Raw genomic sequence first — 14177 nt, forward strand, 5'->3', positions numbered from 1 at the left:
GTGTCTCCCCTCCTCCTGGGAGACTTCTGGAACTCTACCTCCCTGGGGGAGTTGCTGTGCACACCTGCAAGAGATGAGGGATGCTGAACCCTTTCTTCTTGTTGTGGGGGGTGTTTTGCCTGTGCCCAGTGAGCATCTTGTGCCTCACTCTGGAAGCCCCCGGTGTAGATGCTGCAGAGACCCCGGATCTCAGGCTGCAGAGGTGGGAGCTGGGTAAATCCCTCACACGCTCCTCCCAGGTCAATGGCTGCTCAGAAGCAGGTTTCTGGAAGAATACGAGCTTCCGGTTCTAGATGGCTGGCCACCGGATGGCCCCTTTGCTGGTCCTCTCACTGGCCTGCTGGTTCTCTGTGCCTCTCTGCTTCTGCACAGCCTCTGCTTGCTCACCTGTGAAATGGGACCAATCAGACCCGGCACGAGGTCCTGTGACATCTTTGGACTGAAGTCACCCTTCATCACAGCCTGGGCAGCTCTGCTTTTGGGGGAGGGGGAGAGAGCAGGGGCGGCTGAGATCTGAGTGCTCCTGGGGCCTGAAAAGGTGGGCCTGTACCTGCCGATCACAGCAGTACACTCTGGGCCCTGGAGCCCTTGGAGCCTGGACTCCCAGGGGAGGGGATCTGGGCTGGATTAGGTGGTAGTGGGGGAAACATCTATTCCTGTCTCCAGGCTCAGCATCCTGCTAGCCTCCTGGGACCTCTCCTGGGTTGAGGTCCTCTCCCCCACCCCCACCCCCGGCCCCCCACCCCCAGCCCAGGGGCTAAGGTCAGAGGGCAGGGTCCCCTTCCAGACTTCCCACTGCCTCTCAGTCAGCCACCAAAGGCAAGATGTAGCCCAGGAATAGGGTGTGCCCAGAGAGGAAGCGGAAGTACGAGGGACCAAGGCAGCCGGGAGGGGAGCGGTAGGCTCAGGGGCAGTTCTATAGAGAATTTAAATGAGTAAGAGAACCCGCCCATAGTCTGACCGCGTGTACTGATGCAGTGGCAATACTCAACAGAGAGGGAAAATTCTGCTCCAGGCTGGGCTTGGAGTGCCCTGCAGAACCGTTAAGCCTTGATCCTAGCACCAAGGATCAGAGTGGAAGTGAATACAGTCCCTCCCTGTCAGGTCAGGGTTGTACCATTTCCCTGACACCAAACCCAAGGCCAGATCCATCGCAGCCCACACAGGCCAGCAGCCCCGCCCCCTCCACTCTGCGTGTGACCTCTCCTCTGCCCCGCCTACCTCCCCAACACTCTGACCAGCTGCCCATCCGCCCACTTTCAGGAACTTTCAGGAAGCCTTCCTACACACGGGCCATCATGCCTTGACTCCCTCCTAAGCCTCCTGACTCCCAGACAGTGTTTTGAAGATGTTTTCATCTTCAAAGGAAATTCTAGAAAGAAAGGAACCCACGGCACAAAGATCTACAGAAGGTGGGCCACTGCCCATTCTTAGCCGTGTGCTCTCAGCAAGACCCACAGCCTCTCTGAGCCTTTGTTTCACCTCTGTAAAGTAAAGCTCATTTCTAAATGATGCCTTTCCCTTGACTTTGGCCTCCTCTCTCTCTCTCTCTCTCTCTCTCTCTCTCTCTCTCTCTCTCTCTCTCTCTCTCTCTCTCTGTGGGGACTTAACTCTGGGCCTGGGCGCTGTCCCTCAGCTCTTCAGCTCAAGGCTAGTGCTCTACCACCTGAGCCACAGCGCCACTTCTGGTCTTTTCTGCTTATGTGGTGCTGAGGAATCAAACCCAGGGCCTCATGCATGGGAGGAAAGCACTCTACCACTGAGCCACCTTCCCAGCTCCCACCCCACCATCCCTTCTTTTGACCACACTCTTTGTGACATTTTCTTTTGGGAGGTGGCGGTAGTATTGGAATTTGAACTTGGGGCCCAAGCGCTTGCTGGGTGGGTGTTCTACCACTTAGAACCATGCCTCAGGCTTTTTGCTCTGGTTTGATTTTCAGATAGGGTCTCATGTATTTGCCTGGACTGCCCTGGCTCAGAAAGCTTTCCTACCTCTGCCTCCTGCCTAGCTGGTATTATAGATGTGTACCACCATGCTAGACTTCTTTTAATGTGTGTGTGTGTGTGTGTGTGTGTGTGTGTGTGTGTGTGTGTGTGTGTGTGTGTGTGTGTGTGTGTACAGGTTCTGGAGCTTGAACTCAGAGCCTGGATGTGATCCTTGATCTTTTTTGCACAAGGCTAGTGCTCTAGCACTTGAACTGCAGCTCCACTTCTGGTTCTTTTTTGGTGGTTAATTGAAGATAAGAGTCTTATGGACTTTCTTGCTAGGGCTGGCTTCAAACTATAATCTCCCAATTTTTGTGCTCAAGGCTAGTGCTCTACCCCTTGAGCCACACCTCCACTTTCAGCTTTTTGGCAGTTTGTCAGAGATAAGAGTCTCATGGGCTTTCCTGCCCCAACTGGCTTCAAACCACAGCCCTCAGATCCCAGTACCCGAGTAGTTAGGATTGCATGAGTGAGCCATCAGCACCTGGCTAGCTGCTTGTTTGCTTGCCTGCTTCCTTCCTTGCTTTCTCTTTTCTTTTTTATCTAGGCCTGGGGCTTGAACTCTGGGCCTAGGCACTGTCCCTGAGCTTTTTTGCTCAAGGTGGTGTTCTACCACTTGAGCCACAGCTCCACTTCCAGCCTTTTCTGAGTATTTCGTTGGAGATAAGAGTCTCCTGGATTTTCCTGCTGGGGCTGGCTTTGAACCCTGATCCTTAAGTCTCAGCCTCCTGAGTTGTTAGTATTACAAGCATGAACTACCAGCGCCAGTCTCCCTAACTTTTTTGGGAAGGCCTTGGTTTCACAGTCGTCCTGCATCTGCTTCCCAAGTAGCTGGGACCACAGGCGTGCGCCCCACCTAATCGGAACACTCTCTTCATCTACACACTGCACCGGGGTTGGAGGTATGGCTCATGTGGTGGAAGCTTCCTAGCAAACTTGAGGTCCCACAGCTGAACCCCAGCACTACTGCTTCCCAAGCCCCTACGTTCAGGACAAAGGGATGAAGAGTCAGCTTAGAGAGGCCACCTCCAGCCTCTCGTTCCCTGTCCATGGAACCACCCTTCACCCACATCCCTGAGAGGTCAGTCAGCACAAGGCCTGAGGACGGAGGCGCAGAGGGTTTTCCCAAGATAACGCGGCCCACTAAGCGACGGCCTGACCCCACTACTGTGCGCCCAGCTCTGGGATGGCGTCGGGGTCACATGACAGCTAGCCGCAGGCTGGGACGCTCCCTTCTTGGGAGGTCAGCTCATTTTCATGGTCAGATCCTTCCCTCCCACTGTCTTTCCTATCACCTAGCCAATCCCAGCATTAGAGGAAGTAGGGCATCTAAGGACTGCGGGACCAAGCCCCGCCCCAGGTGTTCCTGGGCCAGCCAGGCCTAAGAAAGGCCCTGCGGGATTGGGTCGCGGTCTGACTTCCTCCACCTAGCACCCATGGCTGATCCCACTCGACCCCAGACCTTCCACCTGCCTCCACTCCCACGGCTCGGCCCACACCCTTTCACCTGATCATTATGTCCCAGCCACTGCAGGCAACTGCCCCTGGTCTTTTGGCCAGCCCAGTGGTTTTAGTGGCAAACTGAGCACCTGGGAAGCTGAGACAGGGAGGATCTTGATCTGCGCTGGGCTATTCAACAAGACACTATCTCAACACAAAAAGAACAACAAAGCATAACGTGGCTCTCAGCCTCTGCAGCCTCACTCGGTCCTGGGATCTGAGCTGGAGACACAGGACACTTTTAAGTCCTCCAAGGCCCATTTCCTCCTGCCTCAGGGCCTTTGCACAGGCGGTTTCTCGGGTCCAGCATGCCCCATTCCCCACCCTTGCCAGCTCAGCCCCTACTCAGGTTTCAGAGCTCAGCTCAAAAGTTCCTTTCTCAGGGAAGCCTTCTGGTCTCCTGGCCCGGGGCCAGGCACACTCTCCTTCGCAGCTTCTCAGCTCCTTTTCCCCTCAGGCACCTGTCCCAGGTTGTGTAAGGCCCAGTGATTACCGTCTGTGTCTCTCTAGTCTGGGATCCCACAAGGAAAGGGCCTGGCTCTGTTTTGCTCTGCTCTGCCTCAAATGCTGGGGTTTATATTTCACGTGCAGAAAGCGATCGATACATGAACAAAGATCCTGATGAAAAATTAAATTGAAAAATAAAAGTTTCAGCGAATACATGAATGAATGGGCCAGACTCCAGGACGCGTCTGGCAAGTGGACTCCAGGGTGACACACGGAGGTGGGGTCGATCCGCGGCCTTTCTCCAGGGTGGGCTACGCGCCAAGCCACTCCCCGCGATGGCAAGGATGAGGTTAATGACCAGCCAACCAGCCTGAAAGCTCCTTCCTGTCGTTAAATTAGCCCCCCGCCCCCACCCCAGGATAGCACAAGGATAGCTCTCAGTGGCCAGTCCAGCAGAGTCTTTCTGACCTACACCCAGCGTTCTGCAGTGTCTCTGTAGGGCTGGCTGAGGAAAAATGGGTGCAATCTAATGACAGCAAGGGCAAACCCCAGCTGTGTCACTACCTGTCTGTGTGACCCTGTGAAAGTCACTTAACCTCTCTGGGCCCATTTCTTCAGCTGCCAAAAAAAAAAAAAAAAAAAAGGACAAGAAGGTCTAGCCATGAGGCTCATGTAAGGATTAAAGGTGCCGAAACACACTGGCAAAGAACAGCCTCTTCCATGAACGATGCTGGGAAAATTCAGTATCCATACACAGAAAACTTTAAACTTGACTCTCATCTCTCACGCTGTACAAAGTCAACTCCAAATGGGTCAAAGAACTCAAAGAAAAACCTAAAATCATAAATCTACTACAAGAAGACACAGGGAAAACTCTGGAAGTTATAGGCCCAGGCAATTATTTTATTTATTTATTTTTTGGTCCAGTTGTGGGGCCTGAACTCTGGGCCTGGGCCCTGTCTCTCAGCTCTTCACCTCAAGGCTAGCGCTCTACCACTTGAGCCACAGCGCCACTTCCCACTTCCGGCTCCCCCCGCCGCCCCCCCCCCCCCCCCCCCCCGCTTATGTGGTGCTGAGGAATCGAACCCAGGGCCTCATGCATGGCAAGGCAAGCACTCTACCACTAAGCCACCTTCCCAGCCCCCAGGCAATTATTTTTTGAATAGAACTCCAACTGCCCAGAAAACAAGAATAAGAATTGACAAGTGGGACTACATCAAATTAAAGAGTTTCTGCACCGCAAAAGAAACCTACCAGAATCAAGAGACAGCCCATGGAATGGGAGAAAATTTTCTCTGGCTATTTAATAGATAAAGGGTTAATATTCAGAATATACAAACAGCTCAAAAATTAAAGAGCATGCCAGAGATCAATGTTCATGCCTGCAATGTTAGCTACTCAGGAGGCTGAGATCTGAGGATTATGGTTCAAAGCCAGCCTAAGCAGGAAAGGCTCTAAGACTCTTTTTTGGGGGGTCCGGTTGTGGGGCCTGAACTCTGGGCCTGGGCGCTGTCCCTCAGCTCTTCAGCTCAAGGCTAGCGCTCTACCACTTGAGCCACAGCGCCACTTCTGGCTTTTTTCGTTTTTGCTTATGTGGTGCTGAGGAATCGAACCCAGAGCCTCAGGCATGCAAGGCAAGCGCTCTACCACTGAGCCACCTTCCCAGCCCCGGCTCTAAGACTCTTATCTCCAATTAACCACTAAAAACTGAAAGGGGAGCTGTGGCTCAAGTGATAGCCTTGAACAAAAAAAAATTCAGGGACAATGTCTAGGCTCTGAGTTCAAACCCTAGTACTAGCATGCGCGCGCACATGTGCACACGCACACATACACACACATAAAATTAAAGAGCAAAAGAGTAAGTAATCCACTGAGCACTGGTGCTTCACACTTGTAATCCTAGCTACTCAGGAGGCTGAGATCTGAGGATCATGGTTCAAAGCCAGCCCAGGCAGTAAAGTCTTTGAGATTTTATCTCCAATAAACCACCAGAAAACCAGAAGTGGCTGTGGCTCAAAGTGGTAGCCTTGAGCAAAAAGAGTCAGGGACAGTGTCAAGGCCTTGAGTTCAAGCCCCACCACACACACACACACACACACACACACACACACACACACACACACACACACGTAAGTAATCAAACTAATAAATGGCAAATGAACAGGACAGTTCTTCAGAAAAAGTATAAACAGCCAATAGCTATATGAAGAAATATTCAAAAGCTTTAGCCATAGGCAAATGCAAACCAAAGCCACACTAAGATTCTGTTTCATGGGCTGGGAAGGTGGCTCAGTGGTAGAGTGCTTGCCTTGCATGTCTGAAGCCCTGGGTTCGATTCTTCAGCACCACATAAGCTGAAAAATCTAGAAGTGGCGCTGTGGCTCAAGTGGTAGAGTGTTAGCCTTGAGCTGAATTGCTGAGGGACAGAGCCCAGGCCCAGAGTTCAGGCCCCCACAACCGACCCCCCCCCACAAAAAAAAGACCCTTTTACCTCATTGAGAATGGCACCCACCAAAATCAAACAAACAACAACAACCACGAAGGTTGGTGAGGATGCAAAGAATGAAGCCTTACTCACTGTCTGTGGGAATGTGAACGAGTACAGCCACTCTGGAAATCAGTGTGGATGGATGGTCCTCACAAAACAAACCAGAACTTCCCTGTGGCTCTGCCACACCACCACGGGGTGTAATTCCGAAGGGGAGAAAGTCAGTACACCAGAAAGACGCGCTATTCACCACAGCCAAATGACGGAATTAGCATTTGTGCCCAACAAACAGATGAATAAAGAAGATAAGGCATATATGTACGCATATACCATGGAATATTATTACACAGCCATAAAGAGAAATGAAATCATATCATTTGTGGGGAAATGGGAGAAAATAGAAAACATATGGTTAAACACACCAAGCCAAGCTCACAAAAAGTCAAATATTCTGTTTTTGCCCCTAAGTGGAAACTAGACTTAAATGCTACTGTTATTTGAGGACATGTACATACAGATATGCACCTATATACATAAATCTATGCAAATATGTCTACAAACAACAACAGAACATGATACTAACTTTGGAACTATTTAGGAGGGTGTGGGAAAGGAAGAAAGAGGGTGAATAATTTTTAAATACATTGCAATTGCTGAAGACAATAGAAAGAGTCTCAATGAAAGTTGTTGATCCGTTAAGAGGTGAGGGGAGGGAAAAGAGGAAAAGGCTCTGTTACCGGGGGGGGGGGGGGGGGGGGGGACCAGAAGAGGGGGGGTGTTGACCTAATGTGAGAGGGAGGGAGGGTGAATATAATGGATGTTGTTTGTTTGCACGATGTCAATAGAACGATGAAACCTACGAAATGGTTTCAAGAGGGGAGAGTGATGGACTGACTGGGAAACACTGTGTACGTGCATGGACATGTCACACATGTATACAGTAGTGCTAGTCAGTCTAGGAGGGACACCTTTGCTTCGTCTGTGGATGGCTGGGGGGCATGATCAGCTAGCTTCTCCCCGCACGACTTTCAGAATCAAGCAACTCCTGGCTAAAAAGCTAAAGTAAACCATCCTCTTCTCCAATGGATTCAAATGAAAACTAGCAACCACATCAGGCACCACTCCAAGAGTCTCGCTAGAGGAGGACCATGCTGGTGAGTGAGGCGCGCTGTGAGACGGCGCGTGTTTATGCTGTATCGTGATCAATAACTGATTTCAAGATGAACACGTCACCGCTGTCGCACAGTTCAGCCTTTTATATCAGGAATCTGATTTTCCTTTTTCTTTGATTGCCCTAGCTGGGTCTGTAGCATGTCATGTGTTTTCAAGCCACAGCATTGTTGTTGTTTTTACAAATCATCTTAACATCTCTAAAGTGGGGTGCAATCTGCTGTTATTTCCTTTCTTTTTTGGGGGGTGGGTGGGATGAGGGCCTGTTCTTGGGGTTTGAACTCAGGGTTTGGGTGCTGTCCCTAAGGTTTTTTTGGGGGGGGGTCCAGTCATGGGGCCTGAACTCTGGGCCTGGGCGCTGTCCCTCAGCTCTTCAGCTCAAGGCTAGCGCTCTACCACTTGAGCCACAGCGCCACTTCCAGCTTTTTTCTTTTTGCTTATGTGGTGCTGAGGAATCAAACCCAGGGCCTCAGGCATGCAAGGCAAGCGCTCTACCACTGAGCCACCTTCCCAGCCCTGTCCCTAAGCTCTTCAGCTCAAGGCTAGGACTCTACCACTTGAGCCACAGCTCCACTTTTGGGTATTTTTGGTAGTTAATTGGGGGAGGCTCGTGGGCTTTCCTGTGGCAGCTAGCTTTACGATCCTCAGATCTCAGCCTCCTGAATAGCTAGGATTATAGGAGTGAACCACCAGCAACTGGCTTGTTTTTTTCTTTCTTTTCTTTTTTTGGGGGGATGGCCATGGGGCCTGAATTCTGGGCCTGGGCGCTGTCCCTCAGCTCTTCAGCTCAAGGCTAGGGCTCTACCACTTGAGCCACAGCATCACTTCTGGCTTTTTTCTTTTTGCTTATGTGGTGCTAAGGAATCGAACCCAGGGCCTCAGGCTTGCAAGGCAAGCGCTCTACCACTGAGCCACCTTCCCAGCCTGTTTTTTTTTCCTTCTTAACAGATTATAAAATAATAGGTAGTACCAGTCCTTCCACGGAGCTTAGCCTTTTTACTTTCTCTGTCTGCAAAGAGCCTGGAAGAATACAGGAGGATCCTGGGGTCTAGCTGCAGCCTGAGTCCCTGGCACAACCTGAACTCTGATGCCCTTTCCCTAGCCTATTGCCCCAGGATCTGTTCCAGCTGTTCAAGTCTCACCCAGAGATGGCCCCGTGGCAGCAAGCAAGTCCCTTACGCTCTGGCTCTTGGCTCCTACACATGCCACAGGGCCTTGGTCACAATGCCCACCATGTCTATAGCCACCGAAACCCTCAGGATATCCCTAGAAAGAGTCCTGGGTCCACTCCCCAGAAACCTCTCCTACAGAATGACTCCTCCATCAAGCTACCCCTAAGATTTGCTCCCAAATATTCTGGGAGGTTCTCTGGCCTGGTAGTGCCAGCCTGGCCTGATTATTAGGCTACCTAATCATTGATTGTAACCTATATTTTAGACAGATAGCCAAAATCTTCAGAGAAATAAAATATCTATTGTATGTTAAGTTTCAAAACAGAGAAAACCTTCATGTAAACACAGTCCTACCACCTACTGATTGGCTTGATGGCTGTCTATCCAATCATTTTTCTGTATTTATGTGCAGACAAATATTCTTTTCTCATATTCCAACTCACATAGCCTCACTGCACATGCACACATTCTGCTACTACATGCTTTTCCAGCTTCTGCAGAGACAGGGCTACAGAGTGACCCACAAAGCTCCACCCTGCGAGCCCCCACAGCCCCCTCCGTGTGAACTGCAGGCCCACAGCAGGGAAGCAGTGCGGTGGGCTGGTGGGTTCCCAGGACGCTGCCCCTGTGGGGTGGGCTGTGATTTCGTCTGCTCTCAAGGCCCCTCTGGGCAGACAGAGAAGTGTGAGGTTAGTGACACTGTCCGTCCCCCTGCCAGATCTGCTCGTAGCCTTCTGATAACAGACTGGAAGCTCTCCTAGTCCCCCAAATCTGACTGGCTGGCATCTACCACACCTCTTCCCCAGGAGCCCCAGAAATGACCGGACACAACAGGGAACACAGGCCTGCCACTGTACAGTTAACAAAGTGCTTCCATGGCCTTCAATCACCCTGTCCATCAGACAGAGCGAATATTCACCACCCCCCTTTCACAGAGGAAGAAACTGAGGTTCAGAGAGGCGGGGTGGGTGCCCTACAGAAAGCAAACCCCACAACCTGCCCAGCAGTACCTCCTCTGGGCTCTCACCACACCCCACCCAGGCTGTGTTGAATTCTCCTCATGTACGCCCCCCTCCTTTCCCTCCCCCACTGCTGTCCGAGGATCTACAGCTCTCTAACCATAGCTTTCCTGCCTGGAAGGCTGCAATGGATCTAGATTGTCTCCGCCCCCCTCCCTAGGCATAGAAGCCTCCATATGTGGGTGGCTGGAGTGAAGTTCATTCTGATTAACAGGGGTGGAAATGTCCCCAGGTGTTAGGACAGTTGACCCGACGTCAGAAGGGACAGGACTTGCCTGAGGAGCACACCAGGGTGGGGGCCAGGTCTCCTTCCTGCGTTTTGTGCCACAGCGCCCCTTGCTGTCTGCAATCCTGGACTGTAAGCCACTGACTGGGGTTCATTGCCGACTCCTCTGGCACTGGCTGGGCCCTCCCTGTTCTGGCCAGGTGTGCAGGAGAGGCCGGCAGGAGGGTGGCTGTCTACGGTGGCCTTGACAAGCCAGGGGGGCAAACCCCTGGTGCAGCCTGAGGAAGAGCACCAGGGAGCTGCTCATCTGCTGAGCAGCCTGTGCCACGCCCGGCCTTACCAACACCTGACACACATCTCACTTCAGCCTGTGGCTGGCACCATTATGATGCCACTTTGCAGGAGGGGAGGTACAGAGAGATCCTGACCCAAGGTCAGCCAGCAGGTGAGCTGGGGCTGGAGGCCTGGGCTGAATCCCAGGCAGCTGACAGCTGGAAAGAACACTCAGAGCAAGAAGGCAACTCCCAGGGGCCATGGCTTCACAGAGCCGCCTCCCCCCCACCCCCCCATCATCAGGGTGGTGAAGGAATAAGACTTTTAGGTCTGGGGACAGACCCAGGACGCCTTGTAGTCACCACACCTTCTGGGGGCTGGGGTGGATAGAGTCCTACCACTGGCCAGCCTCCTGCAAACTCCAGATATGGCGGCAATAGCACAGGAAGCCAGAACCAGCTCTCAGCGAGTCCACTCTGTGAGTGACACCTCTGCGTACCTGACCTTGTCAGACAGTAGACAAGGCCCTGATTCCACTGGCCACACTGCCCTGACTATCAGATGATGTTGGAGATTGGTGGAGGATGTGGGAGTCTTAAGAGAAGCCACTCATAGGTCTGTGTATGGGAGCAGAAACGGAGATCTTGGACTGGGAGCAGAAATGGAGATCTTGGGCTGGGAAGGAAGGTAGCCAGAACATAGCAGCCCATCCCCCGCTCCCCCCCCCAAACCCCAGAGCTGCCAACCTTCCTGGCCTCAGTTTGCATCTGCAAAGTGGAAGCAATAGGAACAAAGGCTGAAAGCAAGCATGGCAAAGTGTTTATGCTGATCATCAGGGCTGAGAGAAGAGGAAATCACTGGCCAGCGTGATTTCACCTATGGGTACCTTTGCTTTCTTCACTGGAAAAAAAGGAATAAAAATAGTATCTTCTTCACAAACCAGTAGGATTCCATGCCATGCTGGAGGGGGTTAGACAAGGTGGACCACAGCCCTCTGACCTGCCTCCTCCTTCTCCTCCTCCACTCTGTTCCAGTCTGCTCTTCCAGGCACAGCTCTACCTCAGGACTTGTGCACTGTCTGGTTGCTCCTCTACCTGAATGGCTTTTCCCCAGCAACTAGCCCCACTTGCTCACTCCTTCAAGCCTTTGCCCAAGTCAATTCAAAAGCTGACTGAAAAGTGTAATCCGCTGATGTATCCCCCCTCCCATACCTTTAGCCCCCACCCTGCTTCTTGTTGTTCATTTTCCTGTTTGCCTTTTCTCCCTATCTGATTTAAGCTTCTTCGGGGCAGACCTCTGGGGTTGTTTACTATCAAACTCTACTGTCACCCCGGCTCCTAGGAAGTGCTTAGCACAAGGGAGGTCATTGGGAAACATGGTAGCATGGCTCAATGAGTGAAATACAAAGTCCCCAGGACAAAAGCAGATCCAGACAGAGAGTCAAGGGATGGTCATCACCATCATCAAAATTGTTATTATTATTATTATTGATTCTTCAAGGCAGTCTCATACCGACTCCGTGACTACTCCAGATTCATGATCACACCCTCCTGTCTGCACTCACCACTCAGTTACAGCAAGAATCAGTAATTACATCCTTAATGATACCTTTTTCCACTTAAGATAAACCAAATGAAATTACTATTTTTTTTTTGTAAGTCAAAAAATGAACCGGGTGCCAGTGGCTCACGCCTGTAATCCTACTTACTCAGGAGGCTGAGATCTGAGGAATGCGGTTCAAAGCCAGCCAGGACAGGAAAGTCCCTGAGACTCTTATCTCCAAATAACCACCAGAAAACTAGAAGTGGCGCTGTGGCTCAAGTGGTAGACCGCTTACCTGGAGCTGAATTGCTCAGTGACAGCGCCCAGGCAGAGTTCAAGCCCCATGACCAAAAATAACCAAAATAAAATAAATGGTCAAAGCTGGGCACTAGTGGCTCAGGCCTGTAATCTAGCTACTCATGAGGCTGAGATCTGAGGATTGCAGTTTGAAGCCAGCCTGGGCAGGAAAGGCCGTGAGACCCTTCCATTTTCTACCACAAAACTGGAAGGGGCACTGTGGCTCACAGTGGAAGAGCACTAGCCTTGAGCAAAAAAGCTCAGAGACAAAACCTAGCTCGAAGTTCAAGCCACTTGACTGATATTGACACACACACACACACACACACACACACACACACACACACACACACACGCCAACTATTGGCCATTTTGCATGGTTTAGCCGGTTTCCACCCACTCCTGACAGGCACACCAGAATACCCCCCCCCATCCTCCCAAAAATGTTTATCCAGCAGTGTGAAATCTCCTGTCCCTCCACAGGGCTGCAGCCCGGTGCATCCCTCCTTGTTCTGAGAGGGCTGTGCTCCAGCCAAGGACTGAAAATAACAGGGCCCTGTGGCACTGTCCCAGTCTCCCTGAAGATTAAAAAAAAACCCACAAAAACAAAATAAAAAAAACAAACAATCCCAGTTTTGAAAAGAGCAAAAGCTAAAGAAGAAAACCCCTTGGGGACAGGCTGAAACCTTTTGTTATCCTGAGTCCATTTCCCTTCCCGCAGAAGGCTCTGACACAGACTTGCGAAGGCTAACCCTCGTTGCCAGCACTAGACATACTCAGCCATCACCGAGCCTGTGCCCATTCTACAGATGGGAAAAGTGAAGTCCAGTGAGCAAAATGGCTGACCTAACCACACCCTGTGGGGCAGAGAGGAAGCCTATTCTAGATCTATGACGGTTGCCATTAGTCTCATGGCCTTTCCTCTGGATTATTGCTTCTGCCAGCCATACTCTGGTAAGGTAGCTAGCTTCCTGGTGGCTCCTTTGAAAATGAAATGCAAGAGTTAGCAGAGTGAAAACATCTTCACTGTAAAATAACTTCTTACTCGTGATGGTGCTACCTGGGTGTCTTTCTTGCCACTATCCTGGGGTATCAAAGTCCCTGAAGGAGTTGCCTGAGAGCAAAGGGCAGGGCAATTCCATGCTCATGGACTTTCGTTCTGGGCTGCCAATTACCCAATAATGTCAATGCCATGGCAAAACCCTATATCATTGCCATTTCGATCTTGGGATTAGGGTTCCTGGGGCTCTGTAGCTGGTTTGCTGTGTGACCTTTGGCCTGTCACATCCTTTGGGAGCAAACGTCTATAAAACAAAGGAGGTTGGGTAGATGGTTTCTAAAAATCTGTTTCAGGAGTCCAATAATACATAATTCCATGGTACATTAAAAAAAAGTGTCAGTATAGTGTGGTATGCCCATGGTACCAGCTACTCCTGAGACTTTAGAGGATAAAAGTATAAGACCTTATCTAAATAATAATAATAATAATAGTCATAACCTATAGCAAAGATGATTGGAGGTGTCGCTCAAGTAGACTGCCTGTGCAAAGGCCTGAGTTTAAATCCCCCTTTCCACAACCCCCCCCACCCCCAAATAAGATGACTTTTTAGTAACCAGAACCTGACATATTCCTACAGCAGCCCATGGCGGCATGAACCAGCTAGGCAGGAACACGGGCCCCAGGTACCACACGTGTGCAGATGACAGGGACACAGGTAGCACTTAAGCCTGTGCTTTGGGGCGGCACATATACTTAGTCTGCTTTTATGAGGGGATAATAACCCTCATTTGTGGTCCAACTCCAGGTCTTGGGCAGCTCCACCAGGCCACAGGGCAGGGTCATGCTGGCTCTGCTTCAGCCCAGGAATCCCATCATGCTACAAATTCTCATCCAGCCTCTGCCTAAACTCCTGCCCAAGGTACAAGAAAGGCCCTGAGTGAGGGGTGGGGTCATGAAGGGTATGAAAGAGGGGAAGACTTGGAACTGATTTCTAGAAGGTACTCCTTAATCAGGACAGGTATTAGGAAATGGGGGAAAGGCCTTCCTGGGCAGGGAG

General features: G+C 51.0%; 1 protein-coding gene across 2 annotated transcripts in view; it reads right to left on the minus strand.

The window, feature by feature from the left end:
- Coro2a (coronin 2A) overlaps positions 1–14177 on the minus strand; it is a 53245-nt gene that overhangs the window by 37832 nt on the left and 1236 nt on the right. Inside the window, exons 1-2 of one of the 2 annotated variants that reach the window (XM_070010472.1) lie at positions 10058–10286; positions 65–387 (exon numbers count right to left, since the gene is read on the minus strand). The exons of the other annotated variant lie outside the window; for it this stretch is intronic. Coding sequence (XP_069866573.1) covers positions 65–136 — 72 coding nt within the window. The 5' untranslated portion in view covers positions 137–387; positions 10058–10286. Of the gene's footprint in view, positions 1–64; positions 388–10057; positions 10287–14177 lie in introns of those variants that run through there. 2 annotated transcript variants of the gene reach the window in all.

Source organism: Dipodomys merriami, unplaced genomic scaffold (genome assembly GCF_024711535.1).
Source record: "Dipodomys merriami isolate MVZ:Mamm:240054 unplaced genomic scaffold, mDipMer1.0.p SCAF_11, whole genome shotgun sequence".
In the NCBI taxonomy this organism is placed as follows: domain Eukaryota; kingdom Metazoa; phylum Chordata; class Mammalia; order Rodentia; family Heteromyidae; genus Dipodomys; species Dipodomys merriami.